The sequence below is a fragment of the Cupressus sempervirens genome, chromosome 7 (genome assembly GCF_028749045.1).
Source record: "Cupressus sempervirens isolate cs-2001-9-10 chromosome 7, ASM2874904v1, whole genome shotgun sequence".
Lineage (NCBI taxonomy): Eukaryota > Viridiplantae > Streptophyta > Pinopsida > Cupressales > Cupressaceae > Cupressus > Cupressus sempervirens.
In genome coordinates this window covers 262,055,021-262,080,297 of record NC_143124.1, presented here as the reverse complement: position 1 = coordinate 262,080,297, position 25,277 = coordinate 262,055,021, and the positions used below count along the sequence as shown (strand labels likewise).

General features: G+C 35.4%; 1 protein-coding gene across 3 annotated transcripts in view; it reads left to right on the top strand.

Moving 5' to 3' along the window:
* Nucleotides 1–25,277, top strand: part of UVR3 (DNA photolyase family protein) — a 172,112-nt gene that overhangs the window by 94,783 nt on the left and 52,052 nt on the right. For 2 of the 3 annotated variants that reach the window (XM_089791216.1, XM_089791215.1), the window contains 3 exons: nucleotides 20,191–20,304; nucleotides 20,527–20,614; nucleotides 20,755–20,850. In XM_089791216.1, the coding sequence (XP_089647342.1) occupies nucleotides 20,191–20,304; nucleotides 20,527–20,614; nucleotides 20,755–20,850 (298 nt within the window). Of the gene's footprint in view, nucleotides 1–20,190; nucleotides 20,305–20,526; nucleotides 20,615–20,728; nucleotides 20,851–25,277 lie in introns of all 3 variants that reach the window. The other variant, XR_016353728.1, reaches the window with a different exon arrangement.

Sequence of the window (25,277 nt, the reverse complement as noted above, 5' to 3'; positions counted from 1 at the left end):
GTTGATAAATCTATTGGTTTATGTACTAACATACCGTAGATTGAAGCATTCAAGTTCTTTCAATCTCTTTGTTGTAAGGAGGAATTAGTGAATAATCATGTGGTTATTTGTCGGCCTTGCTTTCATTATCAACATCTGCAAATACATTCATTTCGTATTGATGAGATGAATGTCAATATCCTTCGTGTCTTCAGGTCGAAGGCATAATCCAAATTTAATTCATCGAAAATCTTTCAGAAGGGAGCTAAGCCTTCATATCAAAACTCAAGAGAGCGTTTGCACATATCATTGCAAATAGCTCAATCGCTAGTTCGGTTGTCTTCTAGCTTTGGGCATTCAAGGGTCGTTTGTAAAGGTGTTTTTGAGAAGACAAATCTGTTTACTAACAAGGATGACCTTAGAGAAAGTCAAAGAGCTTGAACTACCTATCCACATACCTAATGAATTAACCTATGAAGACTCAGAGTTTGACTTGATGGAACATATCAAAATGTTACCCTGTGCCATGTAGCTGCTGACTTAGTATAGTAGAGATGAAATGGATGTGGAGAAGAGGACTATCCACATGGTAGAAAAACCAAAATATGGATTGGGAAGAAAGGCAAAGAATGGATCAAGTCTTTGGCACCTAAAAGTTTTACAAGTGCTAAGAAAAATGTATCATAGGACCTCAATCTTACGGAAGCTTCTCAATTAGGCAGAGATGGTGATGAACTAGAGAAGTAAGTGTAGTTGAAATCAAAGTGTGAGATGAACATGTCATCCTTCCTGGAGAAAGATACCTTTTCTTCCCCTGCTATTCTAATTTAACTTTTAAAGATGTTGATACTCAAGAAAGTGATATCCTCATCTTCCTCTATATTGGTGGAAATGATATTTCCAATTCCATTTCTAATAGTGCTGAATATGATGTTCTCAATTTAATACTTCCCCACCAAGTAATGCCAGCATGAATGCTTATTATTCCATTGTGACTATCTCCTTTAGTTGGTAAACCATGGTTAATTTTGCTCGAGGTAAAGTCGGTCTGTGTAATTTTGATTCCACTATGACTTATCCTCCCCTTGGGTCAAGTAGACACTGTTACCAAGTTATTGCACGGAACACATAAGCCAAAAAGAGCCAACATAATGTTGAGGATGGTGATAGATCCTATAATTGACCGAAGGTTCTTTGAGATTGTAGATCCCATTGGTGAAAGAATGAGCATCAAGTTACACAGAGCAACTTTACCTTGAGCAAAATTCACCTTGGCTTACCCACTTAAGAGACATTTATTATGCCATCAATTTTTTATATGCCCTAGTCAACATGTAAAGATGACATAACAAAAGAATTTGGAGCTTTTAAGATAGGTAAACTCTTTGGTTTCTTTTATTTGATCTAATCTACATGACGGGGATAGTTTGAGCATAACATGTTAGTCTGTATTGATGGGCTAGATTCTAAAAAAATGAAGCAAATCAAAAGGGCTTAGAATGTTACTTTGGCAATGGATAGATGGGTGGAGAAACTTGTAATTGATTTAATATCTTTCATCCAAGAAGGTATGAAAATGTACTCATTGATAACTGAAAAATTTGAGAAATTGAGAATTGATTTGCTAGCTCTTAAAAGTGAAAATGGTAATTTTCCAATCATTTTATTTGAGCTCCAAGAAAAGGCTATGCATTTTTCTCAAGAGTCTTTCTAGTAGAGCTTCATGGCTATGTGTGTATTAGCTCTTGAGACATCATTTGATTGGTACATTGACTCTAGTGCCTCTCGACATTTAACACATCGTCAACAGTGGTTCATAGAGTTCACACCTTTCTTTGATTAGGTTGTTTTGTGACGAGGCGTGGAATATATTGTTGTAAGAAAAGGCAACATTCAGATTTCACTTGGTGGGAGGTATTTGATCTTTCTTAATGTATACTTTGACCCTGGTATGAAGCTCAATCTACTGTTAGTTAGATAATGCTTGATTCTCTATACCTAGATGTTATCTCTAGTTTCCATAGGTGTAATATTGTTGATAGGGAGTATCACACTATAGTTGCAATTGATCTTGAGGATCATGGTCTGTATAGACACATTGATATAGTTGATTGTTAGGATTAGGCCGAGACAACGAAAAGCAATACCATGAGCAATCTTTGGCATCACCATTATGGGTAACTGAATATCCTCTATCTCTCTGAGTTGGATCGAGATAGTCTAGTTGTTGGATTACCTGAGATTTAAACACAAAACCATGAAATTTATAGAGCATGTCAGGCTAGAAAACAAAATCGTACTCTATTTCACATGGTGAGGCTTCATGGTCGTCGAAGGTCTTCCAGTTGGTTCATGCTGATATTTGTAGACCCACGACCACCCTGCCAGTCATTGACTGTAAGTATTTTAGCTATTTGTTAATGCTTTCAGCTTAAAATTGTGTGTGTTAGAGTTGTAGGCAACATTGCTCTCATTGCTTCTCCTCGTGCTGCTCTTGTAATTCAATCTTTTGGCTGGCCAACGACTTTGGAAGGCTCTCTTGAAGATCATAGACCACAATTTCTACAATGCCTAAATGTACCACTCTCTACCAAACTTCCCTCGGCATGTATTGATTGATCGAAACTTACCACATGTGTACTGTGTCCTTTGTCATTTGATCCTCTTGGGTTTCTTCCATCTTGTGATGAAGGGTACCCCCCTTACATGTTCAACACCCCTTACATATTCAACACTTGCTTTGTTACCACTTGATTAACAACCACATCACCCTTACAAACTCATAAAAAAACACAGACAAAATGGGAATAGAAAATTGCTTCACAAAGCATAGATTGACAATATTTAAGGATGCTTATAAGGCACCCAAATGGTTAAGGATGAGATCCTTACAACTTCTACAAGATAAGATCGTCAAAACCTAAAACTTCAACAAGATGAGATCATTATATAGGTACTTATAGTTGAGGAGATCACAATCACAACCAATGTCGTATGATGTATGGAAAGAGTAGATTTAACTACCCTGCTATAAATATTTAATGCAAGATGCAAAATATTAAATGACACCTAATATGATCATATGAATGTTTATTAAATGATAAGTTACAAAACCTAACTTTTATGATTTTCAGTTTTTTATAATTAAAAAATCAATCTTTTTACCTTTACCCTAATTTTTGGGATTCCTCGCTTTTACAAAATTCCCTATTTTTTTCAGGATGCCCTACTTCTTGAAAATCTCCTATTTTTCAAGGGATGATCTGATTTTATCGGGATTTTCCCCCCCCCTTTTTCCCTTTCTTCTCCTCTTGTTTTTTGGATAATGCAAGATTTCTCTTATACCTTGGATGCTTGGATGCTCCTGCATCAGTTACCTGATATAGGAAGGACAATTTATTTATGCAACATCAGGTTGGGTGTTTTTGTGATGAGTTTTGGTTAGCGGTTTTGCAAATTTTGAGAGGGTCAGTTGAAGAGGCAATGGAAGACTCTACTCTCATGCCAACATGCCAACAAATTGTTCTGAAAAAGGAAAAACCTCTTTTCTTCTAGGATACTCTTGGTCTTTGACAGTTTGTAGATCAGGGAGTCTCAAAAGCCACCAACTGGTTTGAATTTTTTGCATAGTTACGGTACTCGGACTCGCCTTTGACTCGGAAAGTCAAAATCCGACTCGAACTCGGATTCAGCGACCGAACTCGGCCAAGATTTGACAAGGACTCAAAAAATTGAAAAATCCACAAAATTCAAAGATTTTGAAGGATTTAAAGATTTTTTCATGCATAATTTAGTCAATTAATGTCAAATACGCAATAATTGAGATAAATAGAAGCTACTGAACACTCATATACAATTTTGCATAGATCAAACTAGTATAACAGCGAATTTTTGAAGGATAAAAACTGAATAACATAATATAAAGTTAAATATATTGTCACTGTCAAATGTCTACAATATATGAAATCCATGGAATCAAAAGTTGAAAACATATATAAAAAAAAAATCAGCTAGAGTGTAGAAGACTAAGGTTCATAGTAGCCTATGCCCTCTTATGAATACACCTAAGATAAGTCATGGAAGACTCAGAGATTGAGAAATATGTTTGTTACAACTTATGTGCGCATTGTAGACAACAACAGGGCTCTCAAGTATGTCTATCAATTTCCTTCTTGAAACACAACCTTTAATGTTAAATGTCTTTTAATAACAATTATAGTTGGTTTAAAAATTTTTACCAAGAAAATGATCAAGGACATAGCTAGCAACACATATACACGTAAGTCTTAAAAAAAAAAGAAAAACTCATATAGATCATTATAGTATTCTAACACAAATATATGTAAATCTAAAAATATCTGTACAACATTACTGAACTCTACAATGCTGAAAGCAACTTCTTCATTATAAAACCCAGATAGTAACCAAAATTGGCAGTGAGCCTCACAACATCATTTTAAGAACTAATATACACTGAAAAAAAAACCACCTTCCAGAAATCTCTATCTTTTTTAAGTAAAAAAAAATAGAAAAAACATTTAAAGAAAAAAATTAATTTTTTTTTTTTTGAGAGTCTTGGGCTTGAGACTTGGCGAGTACCTAGACTCTGCTAGGACTTGACCGACTCTGAGTCTAGAGTCCATTTGCCTCAGAAAGGTTGCCTTTGCCTCGAACTTGCAGATTCCTGCATGGACTTGTAGAGTCCCAAAACTATGATTTTTTGTGACCACAAGTCATTTATTGTCTTTTGTAGGGTAGTTGATAGAATGATCATTAAGGGGGGGTATTAGATTATTTTTAGTATCTTAGGTTCTTGTCGTCTGTTCAGTTAGGATCTTAGTTAATGGTCATTTATACTTTCTTTTTAGTTTTTCTTAGTTAAGTGTATTTTTTAGACTATGCTATGATCATAGTTACGAGACTCGTACTTGCCTTTAACTCAGAAAATCAAAATCCGACTCGGACTCGGACTTGGCGACCAGACTCGGCTAAGACTTAGCAAGGACTCGGAAAATCAAAAAGTCCACGAAATTCAAAGACTTTTAAGGATTTAAAGATTTTTTCATGCATCATTAGTTTATTAACATCAAATACACAATAATTGAGATAAACAGAGGCTACTTAACACTCATACACAATTTTGCATAGATCACATAAGTATAACAACGCATTTTTTAAGGAAAAAAACTGAATAACATAATCTAAAGTTAAACATAGTGTCAGTGTCAAATTTCTACAATATATGAAATCCGTGGAATCAAAAGTTGAAAACATATAATCAAAATATCAGCTAGAGTGTAGAAGACTAAGGTTCATAGTAGTCTATGCTCTCGTACGAATATGCCTAACATAAGTCATGGAAGACTCAGATATTGAAATATATGTTTGTTACAGCTTATGTGCGCATTGTAGACATCAACAACGCTCTCAAGTATGTCTATCAATTTGCTTGGTGAAACACAACCTTTAACGGTAAAAGTCTTTTAATAACAATTATAGTTGGCTTACAAATTTTTACCAAGAAAATGATCAAGGACATAGCCAACAACACATATACACGTAAGTTTGAAAGTTTATAACTTTATGTACAACACTAGAGAGTTCTAACATTCATGAACACATAAGTTTGAAAAAAAGAAAAACTCATATGCATCATTATATTATTCTAACACAAATATATGTAAATCTGAAAATATCTGTACAACATTATTGAACTTTACAATGCTGAAAGCGACTTCTTCATAATGAAACCTAGATAGTAACCAATATTGGCAGTGAGCCCCACAACATCATTTTCAGAATTAATATACACTGAAAAAAAAACACCTTCCAAAAATCTCTATCTTTAAAAAAAAAATAAAAAAAAATAATTTAAAGAAAAAAATAATATTCTTTTTTGGGAGAGTCCTGGGTTCGCGACTTGGCAAGTCCTTAGACTCTGCTAGGACTTGGCGAGTCCTTGGACTCTGCCAGGGCTCGACCGAGTCCGAGTCGAGAGGCCATTTGCCTTGGAAAGAATGCCTCTATCTCGGACTCGCAGAGTCTTGAAACATTGGCTATGATTAACATTTGTAAACTCTATTTAAAAATTCATATATATTAATTTTGTTTATTCTGTTCAATCCATTTTTAACATTAGTTAATGGTCATTTATACTTTCTTTTTAGTTTTTCTCAGTTAAGTCTATTTATAGACTACGCTATGATTAGCATTTGTAAACTCTATTTAAAAATTCATTGTTAATGCAATATTAATTTTGTTTATTTCATTCATTATTTTTTTAACAATTTAAAGTTATATTGACTTGCCTAGGTGGTGGGATAGTCACATTTCTAAAGGCTTGGTGTAACGCTTCATGATAGACAGTTAATGTTTAATGAAGCTCCCAAAGAGATAGCTTGGCAGGAGTAACACAAAGTTGTTCTGTTCATACCGTTCATTCCATTTTTAACATTAGTTAATGTTCATTTATACTTTTTTTTTAGTTTTTCTCAGTTAAGTCTATTTTTAGACTATGCTATGATTAACATTTATAAACTCTATTTAAAAATTCATTGTTAATGCAATATTAATTTTGTTTATTTTGTTCATTCCATTTTTAACAATTTAAAGTTACATTGACTTGCCTAGGTGGTCGGATAGTCACATTTTTGAAGGCTTGGTGTAATGCTTCATGATATGTACAGGTGTTCTCTCAAAGGAACAAATCCTTCCGTTCAGGATCCAAGAATACCTTTGTATGAATTGGGGCTAGTGAGACAAAAGACAATGATCAACCAAATTCCCCAGCTTTCTCTTTTCCTAAGAATAATTCTCTTCAACCTTAAGAGATCCAAAACTTAGATGAGTAACACGAGAAAATTTGGCAAAAAAGGGTAGACTTTTCATATTGAAGCCTTTGTGTCTAAGAGTCAAACTGAGACTTACAACATTGCCGACATCAAAAGCAAAGTACAAAGAACTACCAAAATACAAGAGTAGGCATAAACAAATTTGGCTCTATTTTTAGTGATTGTGTCTACACCCAAGAATTCCCTAAAGGAACTTGCAATAGCTTTAATCGTTTCATACCAAAACTCCCCAAGTAAGCTAGGGAGATGGACCTAGGTCAGGATAACAACATAAAGATGCACCATTGGGTCAAAACCCCATCCCTACTTGCAAAGCTACAAGGGTTGTTTTCCATAAAACCATCGCCTAACAATGATATTAACATAGTCCTCCTTCAAGGTAAAAGAGAAGAAAAAAACAAACCTTAGGAAGGGCAAAAATCAAAACAAAACCCTTCAAACTGCAAGACATCGCTACTCATTTTCTCGCAAGAACAATGCCAAGATGATGGTCTCCAAATTTACCAAGGAGTTGTGGATTATGGAAACAGATTGGTCAAGTGAAGGGTCAAAGATGTTGGTACAAGTACCAGTATTTGACTTATCAATTGAAACCTCACCTTTCAAAGATGCATCTTCAATAGTCTCCACTCACCTTGGAAGCATCTCCAATAGTCTCCAACTTGTTTGATGCATAGATTACTAAACAAAAAGGTGATGGCTGACCACACGCTTGATATTGTGATCCAGACTTGAGGTGTCCGTGATAGGAGACATCTCAAAGAGATCATCCAACAATGTAGAAAGAGGAAGCAATTTAGAAACAAGAATATAGAGAGAACCAAGTGAGATGCACATTCATTCATGGAAAATCAAATTTACATAGGCTTAGAAATTTGGCCTTCTTACATGCCAGATTCATATATACCTAATTCCTTACAACCTTTGGTTAGAGACCTTAGAATTGATTCTAAATATATCTATTTTGTAGATCATAACTCATGGCCTTAGGGAATACATCATGTTACAATAAATAGGCATCACAATACACAAGTTCCCCTTAAGATCTAAAACATTCCCCAAGAATAGGAAACATATTACAACAAATAGGTCTGGTCCCAAATCACAAGGAACTATTGACATAACACCTTTGGAGACTAGGTGGTGCAGGGCACCTCTTGAAGACAAGAAGGGTCACTTAGGTGACTAATGAGTTTGAGGATGATAGAAGACATATAAGGTCTTTTCAATATTTTAATATGGCTATTAGGCCATTGGATGTAATGACTTGATCCATGATAGATGGAATAACTTGTAATAATGCACTTGGTGCACATAGTTAATGTATTTGCCAAAACATGACATAATAGGCCTAGAAGGTTAAAGATAAGTATATACATGAATTTAGGAATTTTGAAATGCTATTGGGGTCCTAAAAGGACGAAATCCTTAGTTAGGAGTCATAGGGAGTTAAATTTAATAAGTTTTAGTTCATTTTATTGGTTTAAAAGTTTAAATATGCCATTTAGGAGGGAAATGGAGTTTGTATGGTTTAACCACTTAACTAATCCCTCAAACCAGTTGGAAGAGGTTGGGGAAGTTAAGTTTGATTGTTATTTAAATTTGGAACTCCATTGTTTGGGTAAGGAAGCTTGGAGTGTATAGACAACTTTGAGATTGAACGAAATACCTGTTTGGATTAGCAAATCCATCGTTTAGCATTGATTTTCTTGTTTTGGATTAAAGATCTAACATAGAACAGTTGTGGAAGGTTTCAATAGGTTATTTGAAGGCTTTGTTACACGTTTTAGAGGGTTTGAGAGTAATTTTACATGACTGCAGTTTCATGATCAGCAGACTAGTTTGAATTTCTGAGTTTTCCTTTTGTTGTTTTGAAGCTTTCTTGGTAACTAATAGCCATTCCATGGACTCAAATGCCTAGAATCCATGGAATGATGATTTCTAACCTTGTACCATATTAATATAACTTAAAACTTACAGAAGATTGAATGCAAAGTGTGATCACAGGCTGTAGCAGGGCATGTTCCATTGAAAGTTGATGGCACAAGTGTAGTAGTAGGAGTTTGGGCTGAATGACATGGTATTTTTATGATTGGAATAGTTTTATATGGTGGATTTAATGGTGAATCAACCACCAATTGATATTGGAAAGGTTTGGAAGAGTGAGATTGGAGAAACCCTCAAAACAAGGGTTTGAAGCAACCAAATTGGGGCTTTTGGTGTTCTACTTGTTCTACACAGTCCAACTGTTTCTTAGGATATTGTTGCTTCACATTTGAAAAACTGTTGGGTGGATATTTTGCAATTGACAATTTTGTAAAAATCTAGTTGCAGAATAGGATGACCAGCCACAGCGTATGAGATAAAGTTTCTCCTACCTTACAGGGAAGACTCGCCCTTCTCACCATTCCTTGGATCATCTCAAGGTAAGCAAGAAGTTGAGAGATTCGTAAGGGGTGTTACTAATATTCTTTCCTCTTAACTTTCAGGAAAGAATCCACTTACTTGTGGAGCGAGTAATGGGCAAGCTGAAATCTCTAACTACACTTCTATCTAGTAGCTGGAAACGGTGAGATCGATAAACCAACATTAACTCAAAGGATGATTGAAAGCTTACCAGTTTGGATCTAAGTCTTGTTTGTCTAATTTTAAAGAAAAATCACTATTACATAGTGCTATTGGTCTAAAGTGGCCTAGTTGACCATAACCCGATTTCTTGGGAATAAGTGTTAGGAAAGTATGGTTGATTTTTGTTAGCAATGAGCCGACATTTCTAGTTGCTTCTATAGCCTTCCATAGATCCTCTTCGATTATCTCCCAATTTTTTTGCAGAAGAAGGCTCTAAAGCCATTTGGGCTTGGTGATTTATCCGGGGTCATCTTAAATAGGGTTGTTTTTACTTCTTCCATTGTAAAAGGTTTGTTTAACATTTTATTGTTTTCATTTGAGATAATTATGGGGATAAAACCAAGCATTTTCTTTTGTGCTGGGATATTTGAACTCTAAAAATTGTTAAGAATATTTTTATAATAGTCTACCAAAATTTCAACTATTCTTTTTGGGTTTTCTTCGTAGATTCTCTTGACAATTTTGATTTTAGCTATTCTATTGGCATTTCTGTTGTTTAGTGTACCATTATGAAAGTATTTAGTATTTCGATCCCTCTCTGATAACCAAGTCTCTCTTGATTTCTATTTCCAATAGGTTTCTTCTTTTGGTAAAATGTTTTCGTGTTTTCTTGATAGTGCTTTTTCATTAAAGTATTTGTTGTAATCCATGGCATTTCTTATTATGTCTTCATTTGGTTTTTTAAAATTTTTTTAGAGGGGTAAATGCTTTGACTTGGAGCTATGAAGCAGTGAGGCCACAAATGGGGGACTTCATCCCCATTAGATTTGAACCTTGATGGCAAGGATAACAACTCAACAACTTAACCATCACAACATGCCACTATTGGCAGTCTTCATTTAGTTTCTTAAGTTCTTCTAAATTTTCTAATTTTTCTTTTAAAATGTTATTGAAATATATTTTATTCTATTTTAGTATTTTTTCTTTGACCCTTTTTAGTTTTGATTCTATTATTTTTAAATTTTTTTTTCATAAATTTATCATCTAAAAACCCACATTTTTCGCATTTAAAAGGATTTCTAGATGACCTGACTGAATCCAAAAATTCTAGTTTGATCGGATAATGATCCAAGCCTGCATGTGGGAGAATGGAAGCTTGTAGCATTAATTTCATTGTGCTACGTTCTCCTTTAAATAAAAATCTATCTAATCTTTCGGCTATATTGCAGAAGCTTAGTCTTCTATTGTTGCAAGTATAAGTATCATTATTGGTGGGGATATCCATTAAATTATAAGTTTGTATCCACTCTCTAAAGTCAGGAGATGCTTGAGATACAGTCTGAGATCCCCTGGATTTTTCCTCCAAGTTTATAATTGCACTAAAATCGCCTCTGATTAGGAAGTTATCCCCAGGGTTATCTTCCATGAATTTACTAGTTTCCGACCACAATTCTTTTTTGTCTATTTTATGTATAGGTCCATATACATTAATGAGTGTTAATTGGATACTGTGCCTGAAGCTTTTAAGTTCCCCCCCATCCAATTTCTGGCTGTTATTAATTTTCAGTATTTGATTTTTCTAGGATTCCATATGATCCTGATTCCTCCTAAAGCACCATTCGATTCTATTAAGTCTGTTTTCCAGTTTCTTAATTTCTTTTCTAATTTAGTTCCTTCCTCTTTGTTTAGTTTGATTGTTTTCCGAATCATAAGCTTTCTCTGATGGTGTTGTCTTGGAATTATCTTGAACTTTCACTTCTACCACCCCTATTTTATTCATAATGGAGTCGATTTCTACTGGAATGCAGAGACTATCCTCCCTGGTTTCACTTCTTTGTTTCCAATCTTGATTTAGATCTTCAAAGGGATTCTTGCCATTGTCTGGTGTTTGCCAGAATTTTAATGCTCTTTGCTTAGCTCTCTTCCGGATTGTTATATTACCTCAATGCTCAGATGTGGATGGAGGGATTCTTGATACAAGATATTGATCGTCTTCGCTGCAGTCTGTTGTTTGATCTGCTTGCTGCTCGTTCATTGATGAGCTAATATTAACAGCTTCTAGACTCTGACCAATTAACTGTTCTTCATTGATGTTTATAAATCCCTTGCTGGTTTCTTGTCTTGATTCTTCTTCATATATTAGTTGTGTTTTGTTGCAAGTTGGAGTGTTGTCTGAGCATAGATTAGTTATCACCTTGTGTGTTTCTATGCATCCATCAGTCTGATTATAGTTGTATTTTCCATTGTCCTTCCTTAAATCTGCTTGGTTTTCTATAATTTGAGGCTGCTCAGCATGGTTGTCATCTCTGCTTCTAGTATGTCTGACAGCTCTTCATACTCTATATCTTGGTTGTGATTAAGGTGACCCATATGAGCTACGTATCCCATTGCTATTTGATCATATATATCATTCTGGATGTGAAACAAATCATGTGATAAATTATGAAAACTTTTCATACTAAGATTTAGGTCAAAGAGAAGATCCAGATTTTCCCGACATTGATTGCACTGTTTTAAGATACTTATTCTGTTATTTATATCATCCATGACTTTTTTATGGTCACTTTCTTTCCATTTTTTTAATTCCTCCTGATCTGTCATACTGATCTGTATGAAATTTTCTTCAAGAAGTCTATTTTTATCATTAGACATCACAATCTCCTTCTGGATTGATTCTATCCTGTATCCAGGATTCTGTGTTTGTGTCTCCTTTTTTCTCTGATTCTTTTGCTGTCTCATAATCTGACTTTTTACTTAGTTTATATATCTTATTTAGAATTAGTTTGAGCTTAGAAGTTCTTTCTATTTGATAAGTTGCTCTATTCGAATTGAATCCAATGATATTTTTGATTTCTCCATCATCTCTTAAAATCTAGGTTATAAATGGATCTGTTAGTGATAATCTTTTTTGTTTTCTTTTCTTTATGCCCTAGTTCTGAATTAATGAGAAAGCTGACATTGTTGGATTTGCTTAGGTTGTTTTCTGTTCCTATTAGATTACCTAGATCTAGCCCTATTTTACTAAGAATATGTTTGTGGTTTAATTCAGGGGGTATGCTTTTATATTCATACCATAAAGGAGCTTCAATTTTTCCTGCACTATTTTTGCTAAAGTTAGGTTCCCAGACTATAAATTTCACAGAATGTCCTTTATACATAATATATGATGCTACGATTAGTTTATTTTTAATTTCGTCATTTTGACAATGTAAATATAACAAATCATCTTAAAGGATAGATATACTTACATATTCCTTGGAGAAATCCTTAAACCATTTCAACATTTTCTTGAATATGTTTTGAGGGCCATTCCAGAGAGTGAATACACCCAAATCTTGGCAATCCTTCCATCTGCTTTCAGTGTTGTCATTGCTGATGATTAAGATGTCTCTATATGGGTTTCACAGAGATTGGATGGATCATTGACTGAATTGCTGGTAAGATGTAGCTGATTGTTGCTTGATTCCTTGTGGAGGGAGTATAAACCATTTAATTTCCTGTGAGGAGGGATATATGCTTGAGAGCTTTTGGAGATGGAGTTACGATTGATGGGTTTCGGGATAGAATTTGGGTTAGCAGTGATCTTCCTAGAGCTGATAGGTATGCAATTTACTACGTAGATTTTTGCGGGTTTAATCGAGACCGGGTTTTGGTTTTGATATATGGAGGGAGAAATATTAGAGATTGGCTTTGACAAAAAGTTAGAAATTGTCTTTGACAAAATGTTAGGTTTTAATGCATACCTGGTGTGGTGGAAAACCTTTTTTTGTTTACAGATATGCTTGTCTTCAGTATAACCTATGGAAGCTGGTTTATGAAGCAAATCATTAACTTAGCTTTATGTTTACTTGTATTTTGTCACCTGTTTCAATATCTTACCTAAAACCATCCCTCTGCATTTTCTAAATCCATGCTTTGTTTATCTTTTGCTTTATTGGCTCCTCTATTGTTGGAATTGTGTAATCGGACTAACCTTCAAATGTGTACTTGGTTTTATTGATCGCTACTGTAGGATGCTCCTTTTCAGTGCTCTTACGTGGATCTCGCTCTTTTGTATGCTTTGATGGTTAGGTTCATTTTTCTTCGGCTCTGAACAGGCGGTTTTCCTTGTCTTAATGGGCTTAATTGATTCTATTGCTGGAAGATTTCCCGCGGATGCCGAGATAGGGTTTCGATAAAACTCTTCGTATAGTTTTGAGCTCTCCTCTGAATAGTCATTTAGGATATCGAATGTGTTTGTGGTAGTAACGAAGGTAAGGGAAGAATATTTCATTTTTGAAAAGTGTGCTACTTGCTTTTTCATTGGGTCTACTGCTTTTCATGGCAGAGCCATGTTTTTGAATATAATTTTATTAATGAAAGTAAATTAAATTTCATTTTAATTTACAATTGAAAAAATTACACTTCAATATTCTTATTTCTAATAATAGTATCTATTAAATAAATAGTTTAAAATTTTATATTTGCTATAAATATTAAATATTAATTTATTAAGTAATTTTATTTATATATTCTTATATATAATTTTAAAATTTAATTTGATAAGTGAAACAAGTAGATAATATAAATATAAGTAAATTTAAATGGTAAAGAATTGGTTTTTGTGCGAATTTAAGAGTAAACAATATAAAATTTGACTTTCACATTTAATATCAGAAATTTATTTAGTATAATTATTTAAATTTAATTGGAATTATTTGTTCTAAAAGCTTTTCTATATAATTGCAGGGTGCCCCTGTTCTAGCAATTATTTTGACAAGCACTACTCCTTCATTCAGTGGAGATCCAACTTCACCATTATGGAGGCATGTGAGCATTTTAGAACATGTTCCTGGAAAAGGGACACGTATTTGGATGTCTCGGGTGTGATGTGCACTATACAAGTTCCTACAGCCGAGTGAAAGGGCATTTGTGTGCAATTCCTTGAAAGGGAATAAAAGCTTGTCCAGGAAAAGATAATGTACCTATGCCAGTTTCTAAAGTAACAACATATATTAAGGAACAAGAGGAAGTAGATGCAAGGGTTGGAAGTAGGTATGGGCATCCGTTGCTTAATGGTAGAGGAAGGGGCTCACAGATGTCACATGCTTCATCATCTCATAGTCATACACCTAGTGGTGCTCTTGATATTGTGGTAGAAGGCCATTCATTTATGAGGAGAAATGAAGATGAGACTAGTAATCCGAAGAGAGCAAGAGGACCATTGGAGATGGCATTTAATATTGATGCTAGAGATATTGTTGATGAAGCGATTGCTAGGTGCCTCTATGCAAACGGTTTATCATTCAATGTTGTTAGATCACCGTATTGGCAAGACATGGTAAGAAGAATAAATGAAGCTCCAAAGGGGTACATAGGACCAAGTTATGAGAAGGTTTGTACCACTTTATTGATAAAAGAGGTCAAACATATAGAGACTGCATTAGCTCCTATTAAGGCCTCATAGAAAGAAACAGGTCTGTCCATTATTTCTAATGGGTTGAAAGATGCAAAAAAATAGACCCTTAATTAATGAGATTGCAATGTCTACTAAAGGGGCAATGTTTCTAAAAGTTGTTGATTGTGAGGGCCAAGTGAAGGATGCACAATTGATTGCTAACATTCTCATACAATGCATTAATGAGATAGGCCCTCAAAATGTTGTCCAAGTTGTAACGGACAATGCAAAGAACTGTAGTACCGCTGGTATGTTAGTTGAGACACAATTCCCACATATATTTTGGACGCCTTATGCCGTGCATTCACTCAACCTCATGCTACAAAAGTTGGGTACTAAAATAGCTTGGATCAAACAAGTTGATGATGAAGCTCAAGATATCCAAATGTTCATAACAAATCACCACTTCTCGCAAGCTATTTTTAAATCATTCTTGCGGTTGGAGCTATTGAAGGTAATTCAAAATTCAAATGCTACAATTTTATATTTTACTTTAGTTATTTATTTCAGAAAAATTACATATGTACATATTTTTCATTATTAATTACTTGTTTTTTAATTTTCAAATAGGTTGCTGAGACTAGATTCGCATTGAATACAATTGTGTTGAGACGGCTTGTGAATGTTCAAGATGCACTTTCTAGTGTGTGATCAGCCAACAATGAAACATATGGAGGTAGTCCAATAGTGAGATGACAACAAATATTAGGAATTTTTTTTTTGGATGGAACTTGGTGGAATTGTGCAGAATACCTTCTTAGTTTCACAGAGCCCATCCTAAGTATGATACACTTTATTGACATGATTAAGCCATGCTTGGGGGAGGTTTATGATGGATAGACTCTATGATTGAGAATATGAGATCCATCATAAATGCAAAAGAGATAGACTCTAAAGAAATCTTCTTCAAAGAGTTACGATCAATTTGTGTTGAGCGATGGAACAAAATGACCACCTGACTCCATCTTCTTGCCTTCTCATTGAGTCCCAAATAATAAAGTGAAGACATTCTTGCTTTGCCAACAAGGGTGCCACCATATTGTGACGCAGAAGTAGGTGAAGGGTTTAGGAAAGCTATCGCTAAACTCTTCGCTGATTTTGAAATGGGGGATGCACTTACAAGTGAATTTGCTGATTTTGTATCATCCACTGGTCATAGTCTTGCTGCTATTCATGACAAGTGTAGGAAGGATGCTCACTCTTGGTGGTACCTCAATGGCCACAAATCACCAAACCTCCAAACTCTAGCAATCAAAGTTTTATCACAAGTAAGTTTATGAATTTGTATACACTCTAAATCTGGTTGTCATTTTGAAATTAACAAACTCATTTGATTTACTTAAATTTTAGAGGTTCCCTACATTAGGTTGCTAGTTCATCTTCAGCTGAACGAAATTGGAGTACATACTCCTTCATCCATTCAGTAAAGTGCAATTGGTTGGCATCAAGCAAAGCTGAAGATTTAGTCTATGTGCGTCCAAGCTCGCGCCTTCTTATTCACAAAAATGATGACTACAAGGAAGGGGCAGCAAAGTTATGAGATGTAGAACTAGATTCGACCGACTTGGATCTTCCTATTGGAGCACCACCTTTACCAATGGAGGATTTAAGTAGCCAGCATATTTTTAGCGCAAGTTCTAGTGGGATTCAATCATCTAATGTCAATGTTGATGACAATCTTGATATTGATGATGACCCATATGGTTCTGATTAGTGAACTGATCAATGATTTTCTAGTATTAGTTCTATTTCAAACAATGGCTATATATCATGACACTAGCTCGATCATTTTGATATCAAAAACTGAATTTTAAATTAAATTACTTATGTTTCAAAATCTGAAATTTTGTAATGGTTTTGTTTAACTGCCAGCATACGTATTGGTATGCAAATTCTAATTTTAATTGTTTTTGATATTGGTATGTCTTTTAGCAGCACATATACATATATATTTTTTTTATGTATCTATGTGGACGTATTGATACCTGCACCCAACACCCTAAAAATATTTTTGCTATACCAGCGTTTCATACCCATGTATCCGTACCCATTCCTGTACCCAATTTGGCTACTTGGGTTTTTGATTCAAACTCATTGATTCATGTCTAATGAGTAGTGGTTCACATGAACCCATCTCTCATGAGAATGATTGGAACAATTAGCACTCATTGCATCTGGGTGATGCTCACAGAGGTGAAACACCTAGACTTGCTAGGTCACCCATCCCAACACTACTCCTGCTCAAGTGTGCTTGACTGCGAAATCTTGGCTAAAGAATTTGCAAATGGGGTTGCAAACAAAGCGGGCTTAACCTTGGAGAAAACTCCATGGTTAAGTGAACTTGAACTAGAGTAGTGCTAAGATGGGTGACCTTCTGGGAAGTCTCGGTGCTTCACCTCTGTGAGCATCACCTAGATGCAATATATTTTGATTTTGAACTAGAGTAGTGCTAAGACGGGTTCTTGTAAACTGCTCCTCATGAAACATGGGTCAATAATTTGGACTCAAAAACTACATAGTTGAATCCTAATAGCGATATCACAATATATAACATATCAAAACGAACCAACAATTGCGAAGAGGAACGCAATCGTTGACCAGCCAACACTTATAGCTGCTTAATATGAACAATTAATATATTGTTATATAACCATTATTGTCAAACATAACAATAGAAATTGTACACTAACTATAACCTTATTGTCAAACAACAAAATGCTTTGATTTGATATCTACCAATTAGTCATTATGTGTGACTTCTAATTTGGATCTATGCTTTTTGTTTCATATGCTATTGAAGATGCTGTAATGTCCCCTTCTCCGCACTAGACCTTATGGTGCCTAGTTGGTCTATCTTCCATCCGGATAGGCTAATGACATTTGTCTTTAGGATGCCAGCTAGTCAAAAGAGTCTTTTTGGTTTGAGTAGAGGAGATATTTAAGTGGGAAATTCTAAAGTTAAAGTTACATTGTTTTATTAAGTTGATTTATAAACTACTTTATTATTTAAAGTCATTTTATGACAAAAATGACTTAAGTGACAAAAAGACAAAATAAGCTTTTATCCCACATTGCTTAGTTGTGCGCATCTCCCCTCACTTCGAGGTTATAAAAGAAAGAAGTTGCATTGGGATTGACACCTTGAAAATATATCAGCATATTGAACGTGAAATTGGTTTCTTAGATGTGATTGGCATTCTTAAGGACGAAGCCCCTTAAGAATTTGGGAGACTGGACGTAGCCCCAGTATTCCTTGAGAGATTTACAACAGGCTCAGGTACGAAAGTGCAGAATATTGATGCTCCATCAGTTCCGAAATCGATAATAATCAGTTGACAGCATTGGTGCATTGTTTCCATAGTATTCGTTGAACAGTAATAGCGTGCATGATTTATATAACTGGAAGGCAGCCTGGAGTTTTCTGAGAAGTATGGCAGATATCCTTGTTTGATCAACCAAAAAGAATGATTGTTTGGGTTGCATCTGGGTGTATGTTTTTCCATATATTAGATAGAGGTTGGGATGGCAGACAGTAAGTTAAACCATCCTCTACAGCGCGTCCGAGAGTTGTAGGAAGAGTGAATACTGCTGGATTTCACAGGAGGTTAAGGGTTACATACCCATGACTTGCCCAGTTAGCTGTGAACATCGCTGACTCCAGTGTGAGACACCTGCAAATCAGAGCATATACGGACGGGTAAAGTGTAGTCTGGGTAGCACTGGGAACTAAGCCAATACTGGGAGCGGCAGATTTGACAGTGGAAAGTGTGGCAGCAGTCAGCTCATCAAACCTTCAATACAGGAGTAACTGTTGGTGGAAACCAGTGCGTATTTACATAGCATCAGTTCTTTAGAAGCAAGTTGCTGAATGCTGTGATAACATCTTATACAAGTATGGCATTACATCCTTCATGATTCATGTAAGTCAGATTCAATCCCTTCTGTTACTGACTGTAAGTCGAGACTTTATATTTCAATAAAGCTACCAGCTGGAGTTATTATCTTTTCAAGTTCTTGGCTGTGGCTGTCCTGTTCAGCATTCTTTTTGAGAACACGAATGGAAAAACAAATCATTTAGGGATTAGCTGAGATGATAATTAATTTATATCCCACCAGTGGATATGATTCCCTTGTGGTGGGACAAAACATTCTGACTGCAATCATATAAATGGTTAGCCAAGACTGAAAAAACAGTTCCTGAAGTTGGGTGAACTGTGAAGGAGGATGGCCTATGTAGTTGAGTGGCCATCATTAAAATTTTCTGCTCCTGTTGAGGCCTTTGTTGTATATGGAGTCTCTTCTGTCTTTTGTAGATGGTCTTAGCGAAGACATGCTTGTGTGTTTGGATGTTTTTCAAGTCTGGTGTGAGTATATTGAGAGGCTGTACTTGATTCTACAACTTTTTCCACAAAATTGTTCAGACATCTCTGTCTTCCTCTGTGGTTCTCTATCCAGCGTTCCTGTTTTATCAACTTGAACTTGTTTCCCCATTTTACTAATAAGGGGTTCATAGATCTGCACGGATTATTACATATCGTTAGGTCAAATTTATATGCCGAAGACAAAAGTGGCATCAGTCTTGTAGTAGATAGTAATTGCAACATGTGGGTCATGTTGATCCTAAATGGTTAAATTTTATGTTAGTGCATAGTTGTATAGTATCAAATGTCCATTATGTTGTTCTCATGTTACATTACAAACATACTCAATGGGGGGTGAAAACCATCACTGATAATGGATAGAGGGCAAACAGTCAAATATGCCATGGTCAGTAAGGACCGGATGTTCTATTAAAGGAGGCACTTGTCAGTCCTAACATGTTAGTTGAGTTTGAGTTCAATTAAGTGCACTGTTTCTTATCATATTATGAATTGGAAGGAATTATCAGACAGAGCATGAGAGATACGTGGCTATTATATACTTATTGTTTGTTGTTCTGACTCTGATTGTCTCCTTCCAGCTGGGAGTAAATCAGTGTTTGCCAGCATCCCTTGCTTATGAATATCTATGAATGGTTAAAACATTTTGTTGGGACTTGAAAGCTAACTGTGGTAGCATGAAAGGGATTATCTTACATATATACCACCAGAGTAAAAGGTATTTTGCACATTGTTTTGAATCAAGCACTCCTTTTTAAACCTGGGTACTGAATATTTAATTCCTGAACATGTTTTTCAGTATTCTGAACTCTGATATACATTCTGAAGGCTTGAAATATGAACATTCTTCAATGACATTAGAGGGGCAACTTTCTAAGACCAGGGAGGAATTCATGTTCAAGCTTTCATTTCTACACATTTGAGTCAATTTTTTGAAGCTCAAGACATGCACTGCTTTGGTTATTTTTGGTTTCAGTTTGTGCACTGGGAGAAGGGACGAGATGTCTTTGACAGACTACTTATAGACTCAGATTGGGCAATCAATAATAGCAACTGGATGTGGCTGTCCTGTTCAGCATTCTTTTCTCAGGTTTGCTTAACATGCATGTGAAACAAAATTTTCTTAAATTTATTTCCAAATATAAATTTCTATGCATCTCAAAAACACTATTTTTAGCTGTGTATATAATATTCATGAATCTGAAACAAGGTTTTAGCTGTATTATAATATGATGGGAGTCTGTTGTGTGGTGCTTAAAACAATTACACATTATTTTCTATATCCTGATAACATTGACTTGTAATCCTTCAGTACCATCGCATATATTCTCCAATTTCTTTTGCCAAGAAGTACGATCCCAATGGTGATTATATACGACATTTTCTTCCTGTCTTGAAAGGTAAGGCTTTAATGCCCTATTATATTGAAATGGCATATTTTGTTGTCGTATTTATTAGTACATCATATTCTCAAGGCATATACGTTAATGCTAGCTACTGGTTTGAGATGTCAGATTTGAAATTTAGAGTGGTGTGACAGATATGCCGAAAGAGTATATATATGAACCTTGGTCTGCACCACTTGAAGTTCAAAGGAAGGCAAACTGTATTATTGGCAGCGACTATCCTAAACCTGGTAAGTGCTTTTATATGAACTATGTTGTAATGACTCATTGCTAAATTAGTCAGATCCGAAATAATGAAATCAATTGAAACATTTACATATTAGATTATTTTATTTCCCTTGGTGGCATATTGGCTTACTTTTCAAAATTTCAGAGTAAAACTCAAACCTGAGCATTTTTCGATTCACGAGATTCCTTTGTCAGAGAGATTACAGAATATGATAGTAGGGTTAATGATTTAATTCATTTAATTTTAGCAAGCTGGACAATTTATGATTCATGCAAAACTGGTAAATGAATATTTTGGCTCAGGTAGCATGTCTCACAATTTACAGTTTATGCTCAAGTAGAAGAAAAATATGCTTACTCTGGTATAAGAAAAATATGTTGATTCTAGTGGCATAAGAAAAATATGTTATTCAAATGGCAGCCCTTCCAGAGTAATGTATACAGTTTTATCCAAGTGGAAATAATAAGTGCAGATTTTAGTGGTCACACCACCCAAATTTTGATACAATGTCAATGTCCATTATGAATGAGGGATATGACGACACACCTTCCAGAATCCTCTTCTGATATCAATGTAAAACTACTTGGCAGTGTCATGTCCCTCTCTCTACTGTAAAATCACTAAAGACCCATACCTTAGTTTTTCTCAATTTTCTGTATGCTAATCGAATATTTGTAGTTAGAGACTTCTGCATATTAGTTATATTTTAATTATATTGTAGCTGGCAAGATTAATTTCTCTTTGTTGGTTGTATATAGTAACTCTTGGTAATTATGAATTGTTGGATGCTCTTAGCAACCGTTGGCCAGATTTTTATATTTTTACACTAGTTAAAGGGACTCCATGCTATGAGAATTCCTTGATCTATGGTTGCATAAATGCATATGAATAAAGTACACTGCAATATCTTTTGGCTACTATTGGTATGAATGTCTTGTAGTCATTGGGACGCCTATCTTCTTTCCACTTATATTCAAAACATACTGATTTAGACAGAAAACATTTGACATTGTTGCCTGCAAGAAGTTGGCTCACTTATGAAGTCTAGTTGGTGAAAATGGCTGTATAAATGTGTCAGCTAGAAGAGAACCAGTGCCTTTCATCTAGAAGGGTCAAATAGATAGGGCTTTCTGCTGGCCTTTTCTCTATTTGTGATAGCCTCTAATGTTATTTATTACATTATGAGGGACTATAACATTTCTGTGAAACCCAGACGAGTCTTTTCCCAATGGAAAAGACTTGCTAAATGTCTGATTTGTTGATGACACAGAAATGTTTGTTGATCTTGAAGAGTGTAATGTGTATTATCCTATGCGCAAACTCAATCTGTTTGGTGAAGCATCAAACTTAGAAAAGATCTTGTGCATTTGTGGGACAGCCATCAAAACATATGTAAAGAAGAGAGTAGGGAGGAGATAAATTCCATAGGATGCAATTTGGCATATTTTGAAAGCAAATGAAGTAGATAGCATCTTGAAGTGGATAGTAGGAGTCATGTTTTAAGTGGAGATGAGAATTGAAGTGGATGGTAGGACTCATGTTTCAAAAGCCATTGGGGAGAATAATTTGAGAGTTATTACATTTAGACGGATGGAGAGGCTCATTAGACATGACATGGTTAAGTGGGCATTAGACTATAGATTGATGTTTGCGCATGAACAAGAAAAACCAGCTTACCATCGAAATGTACAAGAGCTCAATTAAATGCTATTCTTCGAAGATTCCTTAAATGACATTTTTATTTTACAAGGTTTGTGCATGGAGAAATATAAGAATGTCATCAACAAATGATTTTATGCTTTGAGGAATGGAACTGACAGGGAGAAAAAGAATGTAGCATCAAACACTGATGCATCTCTCTGATCTCATAATTCATGTCCTTACATCCAAACAAGGATGAGAAGAGATCACAAAGCTGTAGTATAACATTAGAGGGTACTTGAGAATTAAAAAATAGATGGAATATACAAGGTGATAGCCCCTATTTTCACAGAACTAAAACTACATATTTTATGGTGAAAATGTTTTAAAAGTTTGTTTTGATGTTAGGGTTCATGTGTTTTTGTTTACATTTTTAGAGGATGGCCCAAGCATGGTATTTTTGCCATAATCTAGTTATTTTTCCCTTGCCCTAGTGCGAAAAATGATGCCCTAGGGTTGTGTCTTCATGTGATCCTACAAGAAATTACATAAAAATCATAGTCTGGCCCTTACCCTAGGTTTTATATCTAAGCGGGAGTTCATTCGTCTTTCAAATCATCTCTTACAATGTTACGACACAAGGGTTGGCAGAGGATTGAAGAGTTGTGTTTTTAGTTCCTTGATCTTAAGATATACATGTGTCATAGTATCGCAGATGAAAAAGATAAAGTTTATGATCCTACGACTCCCTTTGTATTGTATGATCGTATATCATTCTGAACAATTTCTAAGCTCGGTGTGCGATGTTACGACAAATAGGTGATTGAGGGATTGTAAAGATATTTGACAAGGGTTACAACTTGACGACAAGGAGGTGATCGAGACATTGGGAAGGTGTTTGTAAAACTGTAAGATGTTACAAAGCATTAGGTTTCATAAGGTCATAAAAAGGACATTTTGAGTTTATGATGCTATGGGAGATTTATGATCGTAAGATCGTAAGGTGACTAACGACAAGGCAAGCTGGCAGTTCAAGTCAGAAATGTGACGTGTTCCATCCTAATTTGTCATGGCTATGACACCTTCAAGGTGGATGCCACATCAATGTCAGTGGGGCCAAGGGTGTCTTCGCATAACCCTGTGATCTGGTAGATCTCATTCTCTGATGGTATGACTGATAGTGTCCCGTAAGATCTTAAGGGTAGCGAAAGGATGCTACGATGCTACAATAGGCAATGCATCGAGGGATCGTAGAAGTAAAAGTTAATTCTGGAGATGTTACGATGAAGGGAAATAATGATTTCTTGTAGCATCGTATGGGTAAAAAGGATGACTGCCTGTCGTGAGATTGTAAAGATTTCAAAGGAAAGCTTCGTTGCCATTGTAACCGCCTATCAAGAGATCGTAGAGACTAAATCCCAGCTTTGCGATAGTTCGATAAGGGTTTTAATTTCATAAGATCGTAAGATCGTAGAGCCTCTGATCCTCGCCTAAGATATTATGAGGGTTTTGACTTTCAGGGTTGATTGTAAGATCGTAAACCCTAAGTTGACATGAAATGTGCTATCCACTTTTCTGAGCTAGAAACAACAATAAACTTCTCGACCAATGAGATTTGAGTATGGTATAAAAAGTGCATTGCTGGATAATAATAGCGATGCTCCCCTAAGGTGACAGAATAAGTTGATTTTATGGCTCGTGCATGCTGAGAATCAATGCAAAGATAAATGTTGATGATATACATTCAACTATAAAGACATTCTATATATCAGTTACAATATACCATTCACAAAGAGAAAGAAATCCAAGCAATTGCAGTGTTTTTAGTGCGTGCAAATAATTGTTTTCAGTGCCTAAGAACGAAGTTTATATAGTATTTTCCAGCATATTTTTAGGATGTCTGATAAAGAGGTAGAAGAAATTCAAGCGTTAGACATGGAGGTTGTAGAAACTTCAACTTCTAAGGGAGGGAAAACACGACAAAGAAAACCTAATAGGTTTGTCGAAGGATGGATTAAGCTTTTCCCAGGTTCCTCAAATGCTAATGCTGCAGACGATCATGCTTTCATTGACCCATATGCTCTGTGCAGAGATGCTACATGCCCTAGAGTCATGGGTTCTGAGCTATTCAAATATTTTTATCATAATAGGGAGAAGAAGATCTCGGTGTGTAATCCATGGAAGAAGAACTTGGCAAAGTTGATCTTTCCAGAGGTCTTTGTGGATGTGGACTTGGTGAAGGCCCTAATTCGATCATACAATTCGGCCACCAAATCCTTCCATAGGAGAGATGGAACTGTCCTTTGTACACTTGACCATGCTTCATTCGTTGAAGCTTTTGGATTGGATGGAGCCATGGGCCAGCTTGTAGACTTAGAGGATCTGCAGAAGAAATTTGAAAGAAATAGAAAAGCTTATACAGGGAAATCTATGCACAACATATCCCTATGGACTTAAAGAGTGTGTTTGATTACCCTAAGAAGGTGGAAACGATGATGCCTTTGGACAAATTCAAGAATTACTTTGTGAAAACAGTATGTGATGTCCACAAGGTAGTTGGAAAAGATGGAACTGATATGGTGCATGGTGCTGAGTTCATCATAGCCAGAGTTGTGCAAGATTCCTACCACTGGGGGGAGTATGATTATGTTGAATACATTTTGGAGGTGATGAAGGAAAACATTGCTTTGGCTCAGAATGGAGAATTAAAAGATTTCAAGTTCCATCACTATTCACTGATGATGCACCTGATCCTCTACAAGAATGTAGGGTATATGAGCTTTGATT